The sequence below is a fragment of the Centropristis striata genome, chromosome 1, assembly GCF_030273125.1.
Source record: "Centropristis striata isolate RG_2023a ecotype Rhode Island chromosome 1, C.striata_1.0, whole genome shotgun sequence".
Lineage (NCBI taxonomy): Eukaryota > Metazoa > Chordata > Actinopteri > Perciformes > Serranidae > Centropristis > Centropristis striata.
Window position 1 is genome coordinate 26828266 of NC_081517.1, and position 21384 is coordinate 26849649.

The 21384-nt window shown below is 40.4% G+C and overlaps 2 protein-coding genes across 6 annotated transcripts in view; one reads left to right on the plus strand and one right to left on the minus strand.

Annotated features, from left to right (window-relative positions):
• The window catches only part of micu3a (mitochondrial calcium uptake family, member 3a), a 34189-nt gene extending 20957 nt beyond the window's left edge, over positions 1-13232 (minus strand). The window contains exons 1-5 of one of the 5 annotated variants that reach the window (XR_009394662.1): positions 12411-13232; positions 7586-7733; positions 6208-6239; positions 3676-3754; positions 973-1020 (exon numbers count right to left, since the gene is read on the minus strand). Coding sequence is in view for 4 of the 5 variants with exons in the window: in XM_059336630.1 (XP_059192613.1) it covers positions 973-1020; positions 3676-3754; positions 6208-6239; positions 7586-7733; positions 12411-12674 (571 nt within the window). In the remaining variant the exon portion in view is untranslated. The remainder of the gene's footprint in view (positions 1-972; positions 1021-3675; positions 3755-6207; positions 6240-7585; positions 7734-12410) is intronic. The other 4 variants (XM_059336630.1, XM_059336637.1, XM_059336654.1 and 1 more) reach the window with 4 other exon arrangements.
• A 4464-nt stretch (positions 13233-17696) lies between these two features.
• On the plus strand, positions 17697-20861 carry LOC131969762 (fibroblast growth factor 20-like). Its single transcript, XM_059330963.1, has 3 exons — positions 17697-18285; positions 19376-19479; positions 19599-20861. The coding sequence occupies exons 1-3, from the start codon at positions 17952-17954 to the stop codon at positions 19842-19844; spliced, it is 684 nt and encodes a 227-aa protein (XP_059186946.1). The 5' UTR covers positions 17697-17951; the 3' UTR covers positions 19845-20861.
• Positions 20862-21384: the final 523 nt, after the last annotated feature.

A 21384-nucleotide genomic window follows, 5' to 3' on the forward strand; every position in this document is an offset into this window, starting at 1 on the left:
CTGATTTCAGTTAACAAAAGCAATTATTTTTCAAAAAATGCTTTTCTTTATATTAAAATAAATCAAACTGCAATAACACAAACAGTCTCCTGATTCATATGGTCATGATTGATTAAAGGCTGCCCTCTCATTTCATGTGGACACACACTGAGTTGCACGATGAAATGTTTTTTTTTTCAGTTAAAAAAGGATTAGTGGTAGACTGATTAATCGGTCAGCTGGTTAGGTGGGCCGATGCCATTTTGACTTAATTGACATCGGGGCGAAACCTGCACTTTTGGGGCGGATTGAATATTATAATATTTCACTGAGCCTACACGAGGAAAGGCCACTTACAATCACATTTTATATTTATTTTTTTAAGTTTATAAATGTGTATTCAAACACAAATCAAGGAGATGCGACTGTGTTTGCTGATGCATGCTGTTTTCAAGTCCACTAAAACTATATTTATTTTTCATTAATAAGTTTCTGTTTACAAAGTTTAGTTTTCTGTTTACCTGTAAATGTATTTAGTTAATACATTTTCTTAATCTGAAATAAGTGCACTGCAGACACTGTGCAGATCTACTGAAGCAAACAGAGACAGTGCAAAATAATTGTGTAAACTGCTGTTCTCTAATGAGTAATGAGCGCAATTCTTATTTTTTTGAGGAATAAGCTTCACATTCCTGTCTATATTTAAGCTTTGAAAGGTCAGAAGTAAAAGTGTTTTTTTTCTCCTTCTTTCTGCCTCTCCCTCAATTTCTGTCTAACTTACCCCTAGGGGAAGGGGAAAACCACCAAATTTGTGTCATAATGGCCTCTTGTTAAGTTCTGGGTGGGCCTGTGTAGTTCACATCTTGTACCTTCCTTAGCTAACCTCGCAAAAATAACCAAAGAATACTGCTATAGTACAGTGAGCAAAAGATAGAATGAGAAAAGTAAAAGATGATGTGATGGAGGACGTGTAGAGAGGCTGAATTGACTCACTTGTCAGGATGCAGAGCAGGAACAGGTACTCTGTGTATGAGATGATGCCTGGTAATGAGACCAAGACAGAAAGAGTTAAAGAAAAGGTCAAATTTAACACACAAACACACACACACACACACACACACACACACACACACACACACACAATGTTTACAGATGTTCAAAGACCGCCGGCCTCCTGACACACAGACATAATCCTTCCTTTCATGAAGATAGCATCTTAAAATGTGTCTTCTGGAGCTGAGCTGCCAACAGCCATTTGGCCACACACCGTTTCTTTTTCTACACCACAAGTGTCCAAAGTTAAGACACTGGCTGGTAGCGGTGTGTGCGTGTGTATGTGTCTGTGTTTGGATAAGCAAGTGAAAAATGTTTAAGGAGGTGATCCTTTCTTGCCTCAGGCCCATTTAGGAATCTTTGTAGCTCCATCTCTTCTCTCTCTCCCTCTTTTTCGCTTTATGTCTGATCGTTCAGATAGTTCAGGGTGACTCGCTTGAGTGTTACGGGAGACTGCTTTCCCATGTGTGTGTCTATGTGTGTGTAGGTGAACATGACACCAGCTAAAACAAGTGTGAGCCTTGTGTTTTCCTGATGCCCGACTGCTTTGTGCAGAGGAGCTGGTTTGGAACTGAATTCTCTTTTCCCCATGTAGCCTGAGCTGTGCAAAGACCACGAGATACACTCAGAAACTACTCAGGTTTCTAACATACATTCTGCATGCTGATATTCACAGACTCTCAGTGGTATGCTACTGGGTATAAAGGTTTTAGTAATAATCATTAGGAGAAAACCTTTCAGTCAAAGTTCATGCTCAGTCTAAACAAAATTGAATAAAAATGTTTTACCACTATATATTAGAGTTTTTATATATTATTTGTATAAGCCAGTATCACATACAATGTCTCAATAGACTTTGCAGGCCATATCAATAACTGCTCCTGACTAATATAAAGATCTTTAAGAAGACAAGATATGGGACTAACTAATATGATATGATATTATATCATAATAATATGATAATATCATATTATGAACTAATATGACTGACAGCTAACAACATGGCTTTACTATGAATTGTAGACTGTCCTGTAAATGCCCAGAATGAACTCACCACAGAGCTGAATACACTGGAACCTCAGTACTCTGCCAGGTAACACATGGCCAACCAATACTGAGATATTGTACAGCCCAACACACACACACACACACACAGCGCAAAATGTTCAGGCAACACTATGCATTCCTTTGTCTGACACATAGCTCTGTCATTCTCAGAAACCCAAAGCTATCCCAAGGATTTTAACCGTCCTCGCTCTTCATGGTATGAAGAGGTGAGCATGTCCTGACACTAGAGCATGCACACACATATGTGCAAGGTTATAAGAAAGTGGAATTTAAAAATTGCATGAATTAACAAATTAATGGTTTAGAAGTTATGACAAAAGTATACATAGAGAGGTATTGTTGAATGCTGACAGTGTGTGTTTGTGTGGGGTCTTGGCAATATGCCACCAGCTATTTGAAAAGACATGCACTGTGTGTAACTACAACGTCTTATTCTTACCAAGAAAAGTTAGTATAGGTTTACAGACTTTCTCTCCTTTTTAGTCTCTTTCATTCCTTCCTATATTTTGTGTTTTTCTCAACACATTTGTTCCTTTACACTCTATCTACACATTTCTCTGCATCTCCCCATTTCCTTTTTCATGTCATCTTTACACTTCTTACTACTCATGTCTCTTTCTTGTCCACTTCCATTTCTCTACACCCTTTTTACCTCTTGCCATGTCTTTTTTTTAATTTTCTCTTAATTTTTCATCTTTACTTTTTTCATCTCTCAGATGGTGGAGAGAAAAAAAAAGGATGAGGGCAATGCTCCAGGATACTGGTCCCTGACGTGTAAATGTAACACACTCTCATACACATTAGTTACAAGGTGTAAACATTATCATGGTAAAAGAAGAGAGGGTATGTTATATTTAGCATCTCCCAGTGTGTGCATGTGTGTGTGTAATTATCACTATGGGGACTCACTCCCAGAACGTGTGATACCTCTGTTACACACTCCTGAAGCAAATGCTTTAATTAGGGGGAGCTACTCTCGCTCTCTCACTCTGATTTTGGTGCTATATAATTTGTTCTGTTCCCATATGAGGAGAGGAGAGGAGAGGAGAGGAGAGGAGAGGAGAGGAGAGGAGAGGAGAGGAGAGGAGAGGAGAGGTCTATTTTTAGTTTTTTTCAGCAGGTTGTTTGGCTGAAAGGAAGGACAGCATGGCTCCAACCCCGGATTAGAGACACCTACAGTGACACACACACAAACTCACAAGCGATTTTTAGTCACACTTCAGCAGGTAAGCCCTGGTATTCATACACACAAAGATTGTACTGAAACTGCAAAATTGCTGTATCACACACACACACACACACACACACACACATATATATATATATATATATATATATGATACTACTACTACTATACATATATAATACTATATATGATATTGAAATGACTAAAAAACTCCAAATCCTAATCCACTGACATTCACTAACCTTGTTATTATCTGACTACTCTGATAAAAACTAAATCAGTGTTATTTACCTGTGTGTGCATTTGTATTAGTGAGTGCAAATGTACTCAGGGTGACTTTGCCATGGGCGTTTTTGTGTGTACGTGCATGTGTGTGCGCACTCTCCAACCTCGTTCTCTCAGGTTGCGAAACAGTTTGGAGGATCCTCGCCACACTGGAGGAGTTTCTGTTAAAATCTTCTCCAGCTCCTGAGACACATGCACAAAAACACACAAATTACAAATGAGTTGTCTGACACACACCCCTACAAACCTTCAGTTTCAAACTTCAAACCATGACATTAACAGAGAAAGAAACAGAGAGAGAGGGTATCATGCCATGCAAAGAGGAAAAGGATTCAGAACAAAACTATCTATTATTCTTGTGTTCTACCGAAAATCTTATTTTCCTGCAATCAAGTGAAAAAAGAAGAAAAAAAACATTATACATAATTGAATCTTGAACCACACAAGCTGTACCCTTCGAACTAGTTATAAATAGGCAATCTGTGGAGCTCTTTACCACTGGCACAGTTTGGAGAAATGTTTGATTAGCAGGTTCCTGTTCTGCTTGTATCTCCAGTTCTACTAGAATGATCATGTGGGTAACATAATGCCTACCGCAGAGAGTAATAATGCAAATGTGTACAACATGCAAGCCTCGCTTTTCCACTGGTGGAGGTAACACAGGGTAGTAAGGGACTGCTATTCTCCTTATACCTACTGCCCATGGGTCAGATCATTAAAAGACATAATATTGCATAACATCTATACACGGATGACATCCAGCTCCACTTCTCTTTCAAACCTAATGATACTTTTAAGTTGTCGAGGCTTCTCGACTGTGTTAAGGCTATTAGAAATTGGTTGGCAAAAAATTTCCTACAGCTGCCATTGCTACAGAATGACAATAAAACTGAGGCTTTGGTTGTTGCTCCAGACACAGTCACCCCCACAATTGTTCAGTCCCTTGGGCCTCTGTCTTCTGCTGTCCGCTCTAACCTCCATAACTTAGGGGTGTTTTTTGATCAGTCTACATTGTTCGACAAACATATAAAACAGTTGACCAGATCTTGCCTTTTCCATCTTAGAAACATCAGTCAACTGAGATCTGTAGTTTCAAAAGCTTGCATTTATCTAATCTTGTATTGATTTCTGTAATTCACTTTTCTCCTCACTAAGTATGTCCGCCTTCAGTCAATCCAGAATGCCGCCGCAAGATTACTCAGTGGTTCAAACAAACGCTCCCACATCACCCGTGTCCTGAAGTCTCTTCACTGGCTCCCTGTTGCATACAGGATTCAGTTTAATATTGTTACTCTCACATATAGAGCATTGCATGGTCAGGCTCCCCTATATATTATTGAACTACTTCACCCATATCTGTCAGCTCGGTCTCTTAGGTCAAACACACGACATCTTCTGTCTGTTCCACGTACCCGTCTGAAAACACGTGGTGATCGATCATTTCAATATGTGGCACCCAAACTTTGGAACTCTCTGCCTCTCCCCTACGGTCTGATATTTCTTTTGACTATTTTAAAAATCACCTTAAGACCTATCTTTTTAGACAGGCATTTGGATGACCACCATGCATTGTACATATTATTTTTTAATTATTTGTTTTGTGTTTAAATTGTGTTTTAACTGTGTTTTAATTGTCTTATGTTCCCCTATCTTATGTATTTATTTTTATCTTCTGTAAAGCACTTTGTGCTATATTAATAAACCTTACTTACTTACTTATTTACTTTCTTACTTACTTACTTACTTACTTACTGACTTAGAAAATCGCCAATCATGTAAACATAGATGTAAAAACATGGAGGTTTTTAATATTGAAACATAATTGACCATGTTTTCTGAGGAAGGAAATGCATTCACATGTATTGTGCCTCACACTCAATGTAAACATAACTGTTTGTTTGTAAGAAAATTTCACAGGGTACCTTTAAAATTGTATCAAGATTTCCCCCTATAAAGTAGTGAAAAAAACTGATTCCTTTATTTTCCTGTGTACTTAATGGCAACACCTTAACATTAACATCAGTCCCAGTGACAACAACAAAGTTGCATTATTATGGAAGGAAAGCACCTGATGTGTGCCGAATGAAAGGATCATAGGGTGCACTTTCCCATATATGTGTTCTCTCATTGTCATGTACATTTAAAATGAATGAACAAGAAAGTAGATTTAATTCATTTCAAAGTAAGAGGGTAACACAATTAAGTGTTGCTATTGAGCCACTGTATATCACACTGTAAAAACCAGGACTAAATTTGACCCCCAGAAATTTCAGAAATTCAGGACAGATGAATGAAAAATTTGCCCTTTTCTCTCTTTTTATCATCTCTATGCTGTACAGCTCCCATTTTGTGTTTTGTCCACTAATGCAATCAAAAAGACTTCAGGCAGGCACAGCATCCCGTGTTAAATGCAGTGTGGAGGTCACTTAAAGCTTCCTTCACCTGTTTTTTTCCTAACACATAGTGGCAATTTAACTAATAATGACGTACAATCATGCATTAATGCTACTTGACATGCAAAACCTTCAACAATCTTGCAAAATTAGGATTTAACTTTGCAAAGTCTCCAACAGATGAGACATGCAACAGATGCCTGCGACAGCATAAGAAAGAAGCATTAAGAGTGTGTCTCCCACCTGTTTGGCCAGGGACCTCCAGGGCCTCTTGTCTGCCAGGGAACGAGACAAAAGAGGAGAGAAGGAGAAGGGAAAGAGGAGAAGAGAGTTTGGGTGGGCTTGGTCAGATAGCATCTGTATGATCTAGAAATGGGTCTTAATGTGCCGGGTACAGTCACAACACACACACGCGTACACACACACCAACTCACACAGACACACTCACTGTATATACACTGTCATCATCACAGGCCCATTTGTACCGTCTAAAGTGCCCCATGCTTGTCTTTGTAGTATTTGGAATGTCCCCGTAAAAGCACATACTACTTTTGTTCTGTTTTATACAACAAAGTTCATCTAATTCAACTTCAAAGGGGGCATTAGAGGATGTCGGCTGCTGAGAGGGTATGTGCGGCTGTATCATATGTCAGTGGGCCAGGGTAGATGTAAACACACACACACAGGTGCACAGTTTGCACGCAATACAATCATATGCCCGCTGAGGAGAGGAATGGTAGCTCTCTTAGACGGCTGTTTGAGATAACCTCAACTTGTAAGAGCATTTTTAAACCAGTTGTCACAAAGTTAAAAGTGTCTGGTTTAGATATTTACTGGTTAAGATGAAGAGTGACTGTGAGCAACTGGAATGTGGACAAGTTGTGGACAAGTGTGTGTGTGTGTGTGTGTGTCTGACTAACATTAACCTCAGACTAAACAATAGCTGTAAAGCCATCTGCTTTGAGGCTGGCTGGCCAGGGCTAATCTGTTACGACTGGCAGCAGGCTGACAGAAATGGCAAAGGCGTGTTTAAACCCAGTAAAGTGTTTTAAAACTTGGTTTCAGTCTTTTTTTCTTTTAAGGATCTATTTTACACCTGGCAATGACATTCATATTTGTACATTAATTTTAGATTTGAGGAGGTCTCCAGATATATGACACATCACATTTAGTGAGTTCTCAAAAGTACATAAAACACACATATAATATTAAATTATTACAAACTATTAGTCTACAAGCATAGAAACTACTACTTGGATCCGACCAGCACTCAAATGTTTCGTTAAATTGATATTATAGGACAGTGAAACAGCAGGATGGAGGAGTAAGCCAGGCATAAAAAGCGACACTGGCCATAAAAAATAAATACATCAAACTGCAATGGCTTGAATGCAAAAATGGAATGTAATTTCTCTCAAACTTATCTTGAGACGTTTTCCAGCTGAAGTTAAAAGACTTTAGGTCACCAAAGCATGGTCCTGAACAGCAATAATGATCTACTTTCGGTAAGTCAAATGTGGACGTACACACCCCATTCATTTTTATTAAACAACATATTTAATTTTGTGCCAAAGTTTTGAACCCAACAGCGTGAGCTTATTTGTGAGTCGGTGAAACCTACTTCTGGGTTCACTCATGGTGACTGATTCGATGAAATTCTGCGGAGTCATGTACAGCTGGCCTTCATACTCCACAGAGCTGAACATCCGAAAACGATGCTCATGGGACGACATGTACACATCTCCGTCCTCAAAGTCAAACGGACGTGCCTGCAAATAACAAAGTGCAAAACAAAACAATAGTTATTCACTGTTTTGCCCTCTTGATTAGCTGAATATTTTTGAAGTGGTGGGGACCAGCAGAGACGAAGGAATCAAAGGAATATTTTTTAGAAATTTCAATATAATCACATTACTGACAATATGTACATATTTAGTGATGTGAAGTGTAGGATAGAACCAAGGCACATGTAAAAATGTACTTTTAAGATTTAACCAGCAGATTTAAATATTCCTCAGAATGGTAGGCGTTCATTTGCCCCAATAATAAAGTCTGAATGTGACTTCCCATCTATGAAGAGAAAACTCTCTCACACAGACAGCAGAATCTAAACTGTAAGTGCCTCTTCACTGCTTTTGAACTTCTATAATGAGGAGATCCATCTATTCTTGGCATCAACTCTCTCCATTTAGCTCTCTGAGATTATAAACAGTCAGCACCTTTGGCGCAGTACAATAACAGGAGAACAGGGGCACACACATGCACACACACACAAATACTTTGTCACTACTTTCTACTTGATTAGCATCTCTCTCTCTCTGTGAGGAGCCAGGGCTTCAACTTGATTAGCTGCAGAGTAGGAGAGCTGCTACGCCAACAGATTGTGCCGCATGAAGCTGTGTAATTAGCAGAGAGGTTTCCAAATTTAAACCTGTTTGGCCGCAGGGCCCAGCGCACCGAGGTTCCTGCTCAGCTAACATGCTAATGAGCACACAGATTCATTCATAAAGCTTTGATGCTGCCTTCACCAAGGGGGCTTTTGAAGGCATGAATAGGAGATGAGTGCTCGGCTTCATAGGAATGCACTGTAATCAAGTGTAAGAGCACAGACGCCCATGGCTTTGACTCTCACTAATAAATGAAGTTTATAAAGTTCTGCAGAGGCAGCTAGGTTCACATGGCATGCTGCACAACATGATGTAAAAAGTAATGGAAGCTCCATGGGGAAGAAAATAATTAAATTGCACTGATTTGAAATGATATTTAGTGTGGTACACTGTGTTCTTGTGTAGTAATGATGTCATGTAGTCATGTTTCTGTCGTCTGGTCTCCTGACTGCATAGCAGATGCTCCAGGTGTTTTTCCCTCAGGAAATCCAGTGTTCTCCATTCACAGCTGCAGCTTTTAGTCCATCTCCAAACTGTCCTTAAACATCTGTGTTCCCTCCTGACATGAAATTTAACTATTTCAGTTTAGTGAGATTAAAGTACAATCCAGCCAGCTAAAATCCCAGCTCTTGGGTCATAAGTGTCAGAAATCGCTAACACTGTTTTTCAGCTCCATTCCTTAATTGTTATACAATTATGAAGAGGAAGTTGCAGTTTTTCTCAGTTGTGATACAAGTCTGATTTTAAACTTGTCTCTTTAGTGGCAAAGATCAATGATGAAGATGCTTCACTCTTCATCCTCTTGGAGTGTTCAGAGTATGTGCCTCTGAGACTAACACTATCCAAGCTGCTTGGCTTTTCTTAACCAAGGCTGAGCTGCCAAAACATTAACAAGAGGTCCTTCGTCCGTCTGTGCCTAGCCTTGTCATTGTCTCCTCATTCTCTAGTATGCAGACTGCCAATCACCCAATCAGATATCACTCTGTATGCAGTAATTCAGAATCCAGACAGAATAATTTTCTGAGGTCTTAGCTGACTTGAGCCAAGTCTTGTCCTGTCCATCTCGTGCTTCTGTTCCCCAGAGCAAGCACATCTAGCTTTTAAGTCTCCCAAATTCAGCATCAGCTGACCCACTCATGTTTCCTGGCAGTATGGTTTTCTTGTTTTATGACAGAAACAAAGTCTTGTTTTCAAGCATGTAAGAACGTATGTTTCCCTGCAGGTTAGTTAAAAAGCTTTATTCTTCAGAGTCCTTATAGGCTACCTTTACCTACAGGGAACCAGATGGCTGTGCTTCTCCCACTGGAGCTATCCTATTCCCAAGTTGCGTGGTTATTTAGCCAACTCGTTCCCCAGTCAGGTATTCTGGTTTTCTTCTTATCAACTCTCCTGCTTGTAAACTGGCTAATCCTCCTCCATCACAGGGCATCGTCTATCCCTGGCAGTTTAGACAATCTAGCCTATGGTTGTGGGTTTCTGTTTTTGGAGCAATTTTGGTAATTTTATTTAACTGATTTAATGGTCAGCACACCTGCATGAATATATCTGCAATCAGCAGCTGCTGGGATGACGGTGGGCTGTTGGGAATTTTTAACATGTCGCCCAAACCTGTCAGCATACACTTCATACACACTGATGGCCATTTTGCCACAAGCTTTAGATTAATTCACTACCTTCCAACAAATCACAGGTTTCTGTTCATTTCAGAATATCTACAAAAAAACAGCCATTATTTTAGTGTCCCAGGTACATGTTTAATCAACATCTGGTGTCCCTGTTAAGTTCATAGTCTTTATGACATATGGAATATATTATGGTAACTTTTCACAGTTTTTCATAGATGGATATATATATATATATATATATATATATATATATATACAGTGATCACCGGCCCAACCTTGTCTTCCACAGAGATCTCATCATCCATGTGATAATAGTTTAGCCTTGTGATAATTGTAACCAAAGCTCACTAAGGGGTGTACATTAATGGAGCGGACACTCTGGGGCCATTAAATATGGTGCACTTTGATTATAAAAGTTGATAGAACTACAGACATCTGATATTGCTGGTATTTAGGAATTGGCTTTTATACATTATTAAAGCTGCTCTCAAAGAAAAGCTCTAGTCAGTTGTCTGTAAGACCTTTTGAGACCTTCATTATACATTAGCTAAAGGCTAACTCCAGCAGACCAGCAGTTCTCCCGACTGTTTTCAAAAATTAGTACATGTCCCCTCCCTTGCACAATTTCGTCCCTCTACATACTGTACTGCACTGTACGTGGATGGCTGTCAATAAATTCTCCCTTAGCTTATAGTTTAGCCTTGAGTTAGCTGCAGCCCCTTTGGTTGAGAAGGCTAAAGAATCAGGTGCCCTCTCTCTGAACTGACCTGTGATTGGCAAGTCTCCTGCCACAGGCTATATTTTCCTAAAACCTGAAAAGAGCCCTGAGGAGGTGCAGAAGTCTGGTTTTCTCTCAGACCTCTTGAATAACAATTTGTTTAAATGTTATTTTGTAATTTTTGCCCCATGATGCCAAAACTAAATTTGCTCCCCAACTTTAACTTAAAATAAATCATTTAAAGTGCATCCTCAGCCAAACAATAATGAATAATTAAATGATTAAATGAAAAAACAGTGATTAAAAGATGTAGGCTGAAGCAGTACCTTATTAAACCTATTGTCACATAATGTTTTAGGGAAATCCTTCATAGTATGCATAGTAACTTTTTGTGTCAATAATAAAAACTCTACGAACTTCTGAAAAGCTCCCTACTGCCTCACGTGTAGTTTTAATATTTGAATGAAATTTTTTGATGGATTTTGCTGATAAAAGTCAATTACAAACCACCTGTACCTAACTATAATGGAGTGTTTTAAATATGTGTAACGAGCTAAAGAATCTGAGTACTTCTTCAACAACTGGAAAATAGTTAGTGGAAATTATGATTTATGATCTGTTTATTTTATAAACAGTATTCAATTTTAATTGTAAACTACTGAACTAAGCCATTAAATAATAAGGACCTTGTAGAATCTAGTAGCAATTCTTCTACCTTAAAGTGTTACTCCTGAATTTAAATGTTGATGTGTAGTTTGATGACTGACAGTAACATCCTCACACAGCTGTCTCACTGACAGTAACATCCTTACACATCTGTCTGTCTGACATTAACATCCTCACACATCTGTCTGTCTGACAGTAACATCCTCACACAGCTGTCTATCTGACAGTAACATCCTCACACAGCTGTCTGTCTGACAGTAACATCCTCACACAGCTGTCTGTCTGACAGTAACATCCTCACACAGCTGTCTGTCTGACAGTAACATCCTCACACAGCTGTCTCACTGACAGTAACATCTTCCACATGTCTGTCTGACAGTAACATCCTCACAAATCTGTCTGTCTGACATTAACATCCTCACACATCTGTTTGACAGTAACATCCTCACACAGCTGTCTGTCTGACAGTAACATCCTCACACATCTGTCTGTCTGACATTAACATCCTCACACAGCTGTCTCACTGACAGTAACATCTTCCACGTGTCTGTCTGACAGTAACATCCTCACACATCTGTCTCACTGATATAAACATCCTCGCATAGCTGTCTTGCTGACAGTAACATCCTCATGTGTTGTCATTTCAGCACCAGCTCGAGCGGAGAGCGCCACTCCTGCATCTGCGCGCGCACATCGTCCTGCAGCCAAACATTGACAAACTGTTTCCATTGGGCGTTTTGGGAATAAATGACACAGTTTAAACGCCCGTGTGGAAAACATATAAACTGCCGCCCACACCATGGATACAAAACACAAGTAGGCCCGTCTACCCGGGCCTCCGTGGGTCTAACTTTAGCGGAAGAAGATGTGAAAACACTGAGCCCTCTCTGCCTTTCCTCTCAGTGGTCGTTTTTAGGCTAACGTTACACAGTCCTGTACACCGAGGCCGCTGTGTCAACACTGGACATATTTTCTGCCAACGAGCTACCATGTCGCTACGTGCTACTACAGCCTTGTTGTTATAAAAGGCAGCGCCAGTATCAGTCCTACCTTCTCTTTAGCTTCAACAGTCGGGATGGACGGCAGCAGCCCGTTGATGCTGTGACTCCCCATCCTCTTCCTGGCTCTGTCGCTCCTCACATCGTTGTAGAAGTAAAGCGCCACGGCGCTTCCCGATGCAAGACACATCCCGACGGCCAGACACCTCCGTGTCCTTCCTGCACTGACCATCTGACCACCGACGAGCTCGTTTCTCGCCGCCGACCAGAGGTTTAGCTTACCGGCCAGCGCTGCCACTCTGCGGAAAGCGGCCATTGCTGCTGTTGTTGCTGCTGCTGTCGCTGAGCTGCTGCTGTGATTATAACTTTGCGGTCAGCACAGAACTATCGCGTTTCATCGCGAGACGTGCGGACACTTGATGCTGAGGCTGAGGACAAAGTCCCACAGAGTGGAGAGGATTTGATGCTTCAGTGAGTGAGAGTGAGTGATTCATTTGAACTGCAGTCAATTATAAACAAGAATGTCGTCGAAGATAAACATTGAACTCACTATTCACCCAGTTTATGAGTAGAATTTAACGTGTAAACTGACTGGAAACCGTCAACATTAGGTAGCCTAACACTTTATTTGAAGGGGTGTGCATATGACAGACTTGACACTGTCATTATGACGCCTGTCATGAACACGAATAATTTTTTATGAATGTGCATGATTGTTGTCCTTAAGTGTCATTCAGTCAATTAACCCTAAACCCATTAATAATGAAATAATTGACCACCAGAGCCCCTACCAGAACAGGGGCGTCCCTCTCTACCTTTAATTATTAATTACTTTTTTATTAATCCCACAATGGGGAAATTCAACCTCTGCATTTAACCCATCCTTCTTTACACAAAGTTAAAAAACTCCTGAAGAGAGCATCTTCTCTCCTAGCACCACACGACAATTCTACTCCTTAAAGAATTGTCACTGGCACTTATTGCTGCACTAATGCCTCTTATTGCACTATACCTTGATTGTTCCCCTTTTTTCCTGTAAGTCGCTTTGGATAAAAGCGTCTGCTAAATGACTAAATGTAAATGTAATGTAAATGTAAATTGACTAAAAGGCACCTAGAATGACAAGTCATAAACATGCATAAATACTTCGTCATGTTCATTGCAGGTGCCATGCCATTCTTATGCACACCTGCAGTTAAAAATATTTAGTTAAACATATTTGGAGGTGTTCTCTTGGCTTGCCAAAGCACAACTTTTAAGACATTTTCAAAATCAGTCAAACTGTTCAGCTGAAAAAGTGAGTTTTACTTATAATAGGCTACTTATCTTTAGCACATGGGACTCCTGGTTTTTACAACAGACTCAGTTAGGCCTACATGTTAGGAAAAAACAATGGTCTCTTGTGCCTTAAGACATACTATGAAAATATATACTATATACAACCAAATTCCAAAAAAGATTGGATGTTGTTTAAAACATAAATAAAACAGAGTATGATCATGTGCTACTCCTTTGTGACATAATGACATAACATATTTTTGTTCGATGTTTGTATTGTAAATATTCACTTTTAATTCTGAATTTGTTGCAATGTGTTTTACTTACGTTTTACAAAGCTTCCCAACTGTGTTAGAATTGTAGTTGTTTCTACTGCTATAAACATACTTCTATCTCAGAAACTGCAACAATCACAATCAAGTATTTGGTTGAAGTATGCAAGTTATGCACACACATGCATTAAAAATATTTAATAAACACAATGTTTATGTTTATGTGTTTTTTATGTGATCTAAAGATTTCACAACTGTACTGTTACCGTTATCAGAACAAATGTTGAAATCAAATTCAGTAACATAAAACTCATATAAAATTGCTCTAAAGTTGATACAACACAACTTTTTTACAGGAGTAAATGATACAATCAACATGATAGTAGAAGAATAGTAGTGTAATAGAAGTATCATAGGAATACTCAAGTAAAAAGAAGCAACTTGTATTTACGTAAATGTACTTCCACAAATGGCCAGGCTTACACTCCCACAAGAAACTGCATGCTGTGATTTACATTGAAATTTGTTAAAAGTCTAATTGCTCACATGTCTCACAAATCAGTTTTGAGATAAACTTCTCAGACATCTCAGTTTACATGTGGGGAAATTATAAATGACCAATGATCAATCAATCTTCACTTTTCATTGAGGGTCAGTGTGGTATCAGATTTCCAGTGGGAAGTTCAGCATCAAAGGAGCTAAAGGAGAGCAGATATCAAACAAATATCAAAGATGAACTCTTCATTTAAGTTTTTACATGTAAGACTAATGTTAACCTGATGGGGCTTTTCTGGTGACTTTGATGGTGGGAGAATAAAGGAGAGAAGTCTAATAGATGGGCCTGTCACCTGTTCACACATGAAGCACGGTGGATCACTTTAACCTATGAGCTCCATTTAGCCAACAGTTGAAAAAAGATCAAACAATGAATATTAAAACCACTTGGTACAAATAAACCCTTTAAAGGGTTTAATATAGCTATTAAGCCCTTGATTTGTCCCTTTGATTTTTAATTCAATCACAATCCAAACAAGATTATTATGGTGATTAATTCTAACAATGGACTCCCTAATTGGTTGAATAGTGGAAATGGAAATTTTTAGCTAACCTGACAACTGACCTGTAGGAAAAAATTCCCAGAACTTGGATTTCCACAATTTTGACTTGTACAAAGGTGTTAAACCTTTGACAAGGATTCAATACTGACTATTGCATAAATCTGGCACCACCTTATTTGATAACAGTTTGTCCAATAAGGTATAAAAGCTTCGTTTTTTTCAACACCAGGCCTAACTAGAGTCATTAAAAACGAGTTGAGTAAAACTTTAAGTGGCATAAAAATTAAATAATGATGGAATTTTAAAAAATCTCAATTTTGATAGGGAGCTTGTGAATGCTGCTTTCAAGGACCCCTGGAGTTCCCTAGACCCATGTTTGGAACCACTTGCATTAATAACCTCTAGGCTACTTATTCAGTTATTCCATTACCCAGACATTCGATTAGGTTGTAATTTCTTTGTGTGTGTGTGTGTGTGTGTGTGTGTGTGTGTGTGTGTGTGTGTGAGGGGCATAACCCTAGGGGCCTCCTCCTCCTCCATGACTGCTATGGTAGCTAAATGGTTGGCTTCACTCCGTGTCCCATGTCACAAACAGGGCAGTAAACAGAAAATATATTTTAAAGCAAATGTGACCACGGGAACTGTTTACTTACACCTTGTAAGTCTGCGTGGAAATATGGCATTGCAGTTGACATCTTCATAGTGGCCAGATCGATATCCAATGCATCAGGACCTGATCAGCCTGGAGGCGATACTGATCGATCTTGTCGCCTTTAAAAAAGTTCTTTTTAATTTTTTTTTCCACTGGTCATAAATAATAATGAAGAGAGGGAAAGGAGGGGGCGCACACCACACGCACAGATTCCCACTCATAAAATGGCAAGCACAACCGCTCAAATGCAATAAAATGAAATAAAATAAAACACGTCGTTGTTCCATTATTCCTCTGTCTTCCTGTCATGCTGAAGAAATCGACACGAGTACAAAATGACCTGCGCAGCGACCACACGCTCACACAAACACCTCTGCACCTTCAACTCATTTATCAACGGGACTCCCGGGGGAGGGGGCAGCTGTGTGTGCGCGTGCGTTTGTTCGCGCGTGTGCGTGTCTGTATAGCTGGCTGCCAAAATCAATGCCATATAGGCTGCAACACGGGCCCCTGTGCCACGACCATAGTCTAAATCAACCATGTATAAACTGCGGTTTGACCCCCAGGCAACGCAGATGAGAAGAAAATATATGTGGCATGAATGAATGCAATACTGTGCAAATAAGTAGGCCTACAAATCCCATATTTGACAACCACCAATTTGTTATCTTCTATTTTACATTTGTCTGATTCAAAATACCCAATGCTAAGATGTTATGGGTTTTTTTAAATAAAAGAATAATTTAATTAAAAACCTTAAGTCTGCTATGAGTTCAATAGGTTTTCTTGCATATGACCAACAGTTAGACAAATAGCCTATATGGCCAAATCAGTATGTTCAAAGTTATGATCAATAAACAGATGTATATGCATATCAAACTCGCTCATTTACATAAAGAATCAACAGCTTCTGAAGCCCTTAAGTGTCAAGTGTCGGGGTATTATCTGAGCTTTCAGTTCAAACAGGTATATTCCCCTCTTCTGGTTGTTATTGCCTGATCCCCTTACAAGATCTCTGCACTTTGAAGCCTCTGTGTCTTTGATTCGCCTTTTAAGACCACAATTAAGGATATATGGGCTCCTGCGCTGTTCAAAGCGCAGTGGAAAGATCAATGAAGGGATTGACAGTCAAGTGATGTCGTTTGCACAGGTGTGTGTGGGTGCGTGTGTGTGTGTACGATTGTATGTGTGTGTCTGTTTGTGTCTGCGCGGGCGCTGTAAACGTGCGGCTGGCTTACATAAAACGCAGGGGGCAATAAATCAACAGCCGAGTGCGAAAATTACGCAAATGGGGGCTTTCCTCTCTCTCTCCCGCCGCACCTGAGTCATTTCGGAACGGGGGGCGTGGGGTTGTAAAGCGTTTAGGGTAATGGCAATATCACTTTCATGCTGTTTGACATACACACACTCTCTCTTTCTCTCAATTTCACACACAAGTTGTCGCTGAGATGCGCACTCTCCTCTAATCTGCAACTGTAGTAAGTACCCATGAGCAATATGACATTGCGTCTAGCCTTTAAGAGCTTTAGTGAGGCTGTTGCAAGGGGGGGAAGCCTGCCATGCTAATTTTTATTAGTAGTTTTAATTTCCTCTCTAAGTCCCTGAGCTTTCTGCACTGAAACTGAACATCAAAGGTGAGACAGGAGACAAATGAGCAGAGGGATGAAGGGGAACAGAAATGAGCCATAAAGGGAGGAGATCAGGGCGCATTTGCATAAAAAGGCAACTCGGGATGATTTTCCATAGGGAGTAATACGTTATATAGATGCTGAGTGCAGTGTGCTGGTCTCACTGCACTACACGCTGCCGCTGGAGGAGCTGAGAGCGGAGGGTACCGCAGAAATAAAGGGCTGAAGTGAACTGAGGAGAGAGAGAGAGAGAGAGAGAGAGAGAGAGAGAGAGAGAGAGAGAGAGAGAGAGAGAGAGAGAGAGAGAGAGAGAGAGAGAGAGGAAAACCCTGAAGTGCACAGGAGCAAAGGGGAGTATCCCGAGGTGAGGAGGAGAGAGGGGGAGCGGACAGAAGACTGAAGAGAGAGATAAATAGCAGAAGAAGAGAGGAGAAAAGGGGAAACGGGCGGCTGCTACCGGGAATACCTGCATACATCAAGATAACGCGGGAGTTTATTCTCAATTAGATGCCAGTCTAATTAACGGTGCTGCTGGTGACTGCGCCAAAACGCGTACTCATTGGGGATTTTCTCCTCCCGCACGTCCAACTTTTCTTTTCCTCCGTTTCCCGGGCTGAAACCTCGCTGCTGGGTCGTACCGAGGCTCTCTGCTCATCACTTGGACCTCGACTCGTGCTGTAAACCGGATCGGCTGTCTTATCTGTGATGGGGGCAGCGGCGGAGGTTGGGAGCTTCGTCAACGGATTTCTGGACAGCTTTGGTCCTGCGGGTGCCGCTCCGGCTCCCGTTGGCTCTCATTTCGTTCTCACCCCAGCCGGGGCGGTGGACTACAACTCGGTGACCGGACTGATGCTGGGGGGACAGGGGCAGCAGCAGGAGCACCTTGTGTCCGCGGAGAGGCTGTCCCGGAGCCTGGCGGACCTCAGCCACCTGAAGGGGATTCTGAGGCGGCGGCAGCTCTACTGCAGGACCGGCTTCCACCTGGAGATCCGTCCCGACGGCACCGTGCAGGGAACCAGGAAGGACCACAGCAGATTCGGTACACACTCCTTCACAAATAAATCTATATTTATAAGTATTATTATGATGATTATTATTATTAACTACTAGTAGAAGTAGTAGTAGTAGTAACTATTAGTCTATTGTGGAATTACTGCTACAGGCTTATTGTATACAGCACATTGACAGGTACCTTTTGTGAAGACACTGGAACACACACACACACACACACACACACACACACACACACACACACACACACACACACACACACACACGCACACACACACACAAACACACAGAGAGAGAGAGAGATATGGTAAAAAAAAAAATAGGTAAATTTCAGTATTTTAATGATTTTTAAATGGAAAATTTTAATATAGAATACTAACAATGCTACTCCAGCACTTGATACATGAAGTAGCCCACTGTGATGGCAGCTGCTGCTATAATACTGTAGTCTCTGGTGCGAGCAGTAGATATACAGTACTAATGCACCCAGAGAAACACAATTTATTTCTTGATAAATTAGCCTTCCATATTGGCATTGGGGGCATTGCCTTGAGTAATTCATGTTTGCACATTTTTACCACATTTCCTCTTTAAGATTAGATAGGAAGCTTTTCTTTACTTTAACCGGTTTATCTTCAGTTATCAAGGTAAACTGCCAAGCTTAAGGCAGATCAAAAGTAGACCTCTTAAGAGTTTTCTGTTAGTGTTACTGCAGCACTTCTGGACTTGATTTATTCCATTTAAAACTTGGATGTAACTTCATGCCAGAAGCCATTCCAGCCAACCAGCCTTGCTTGTCAGAGTCAGCTGGTGTGGGTATACATAGAGTTATTTACTGTATTTTTTCCATATTGAGTGCAGGTCAGTTTCAGTCTCACAGTGAATCTTTCTTCAAAAATGTTGCATTTGGATTATGTATCTAAATTATTTACATACATGATATTGTTTAATCAGCAGTGGAACAAACCTCAGCAGGACTAATGCCATATTGTATCTTTAAACAATGTTAAAAATCAGTTTTCTTGTGTGTTATCAGATGTGTGGATGAGAATAAATGTGTTTATTGTAAATTGTTTTGAACAAATGTGTCTAACAAGTAAATGTGAATGTGTGTGCAGGTATTTTGGAGTTCATCAGTCTAGCTGTGGGACTGGTTAGCATCAGAGGGGTGGATAGTGGCCTTTACCTCGCCATGAACAGCAAGGGAGAACTGTACGGATCGGTGAGTACACACACACAAATCCATCAATTTACATATCTAATTTGTAATCCACTGCCAACAGGTGCCACATCTTGCATGACTAAACTCATCTGTTTCTCTGGTTGTCTTTCTTTCTGCAGGAAAAACTGTCTGCAGAATCCGTTTTTAGGGAGCAATTTGAAGAAAACTGGTACAACACATACTCATCCAACATCTATCGGCATGGAGAAAAAGGTGCATTTTACTTTGTTGCTCTGAACAAAGATGGGACGTCCCGGGATGGAACGAGGTCAAGGCGACATCAGAGGTTCACTCACTTCCTACCGAGGCCTGTAGACCCGGATAGAGTACCAGAGCTGTACAGGGACATACTGGGCCAGAGCTGAGACTGAAGGGGCATTATCGTGACCCTGTCTGAACTGAAAGGCAACCCAAGTGCACCTAATCCTAACCCCTGCTTGAGGGAGATGGGAGATCTTGTTGATCTGGACAAAACAGGATCGTAAAAAGTGTGCCAAATGAACTCTCCAAACCCATGGCATGGAGGAAGGAAAGAGACCCTCTGAACCAGCTATGGAGTTTGGCAGAACAGCACCAGAGATCTTCTGTGGAAGATGTGAAGTCCCAATGACAGATAGAGACACCTGGGCCACAAATATTGCTCCTTTATCGGCCTATGCAGAGGCCTGGGTGGCCAAACATATAATTCATGGATTTATTTTGAATTTCCACTACTTCAGTCAAACAACTTGCTAGTCCAAACTGCATGTTCAAGAGGACAAAGGTATGGGAAGTAACAACTGGCTGCTAGTGGTTTTTTACTGCTGATGCTGGTCAGTCTTGTCAATTTCACTGTTTTCAGTTATCTTTATTCAGAAATACTACTGTGGCTGCTAAGTTAATGATTAATTAAAATGCTTATTCCACTATACAGTGTGGCTGGTTTACACAAAAAGGTAGTTTCATGCACTGGAAATCAGCCATGTCTGTTGTGGGAAACGGGCCTGAGATTGGGGGAATCACCTTTGTTGGACGGCACAGATGGATTCCCTTTGAAACTGCTCCAAAGAGAGATGCTGCTAAGAAAACATGACTTTTCTACAAAGTGCATGAGGAACAAAAGAAGAAGTGTGGATTCGATGGAGTTTTATAAGGACTTCTTCTGTGGTGTCCAGTGGCCGAATACTGCATGTTCTGTTGGAACTCTAGAGACTCATCCTAGAACCCAGTGAAGGAATTCTGTTGTTCTTCCACTGACTGCAGTCAAGCAACGAGCACAGGACCGACAAAGACACCTTTATGAACCTGTTGACAGATTGTATCTTATTTATGATTTTTTTCCCTAGGCAGACAGTATATTTATTTCATATATTTATTTATTTTGAGAATATATTTTTACAGGTATGAGATAAAATAAAAAAGATATCAAGAACAAGCCATGAGAGATTTTTCTTATTTGTTGTGTCATCATAGTATTCCATTTTCACAGTATGAAGAGGTATATTCATCAGTTTTCAGACTTTGTGTTCAATGACCTTGGGTCATATGGGTCAGTAGTAAAGCAATCGTTTTTCTAGTCAAAAACAGTGCACTAATGCCATGTATCCATTTATCATGTGGATATCAGGGCTGATTCAGTTAACTTGATCTACTTGTCTACCTATCTGACACTGAAGCTTAAAATGAACTAGTTCATGTTCACAGTTAGCTATTACTAGCTGACTTATTCTATTATTCAGTTGCAAACCAGTAACTAATCTTGCATGTATTTCCCAAGACGGATACTTCAGCTCGATGTTTCATTTCAGATTCATTGCCAATGTGGCTGAGGTTCTGAATTGTTTTTTTCAGACCTGGTAGGCACAGTTTGCATAAATATGTAAGATTTTGTCTGTTGGAATTTGCACTGATTTGTTCTTAAAAAAC

What these genes read in the sequence shown, in the direction of transcription:
- LOC131969762 (XM_059330963.1), top strand. Translation starts at nt 17,952, where the DNA reads ATGGGGGCAGCGGCGGAGGTTGGGAGCTTCGTCAACGGATTTCTGGAC. An exon ending in GAAGGACCACAGCAGATTCG is followed by an intron (nt 18,286 to 19,375) that starts GTACACACTCCT and finishes ATGTGTGTGCAG; the next exon opens with GTATTTTGGAGTTCATCAGT. An exon ending in AGGGAGAACTGTACGGATCG is followed by an intron (nt 19,480 to 19,598) that starts GTGAGTACACAC and finishes TTCTTTCTGCAG; the next exon opens with GAAAAACTGTCTGCAGAATC.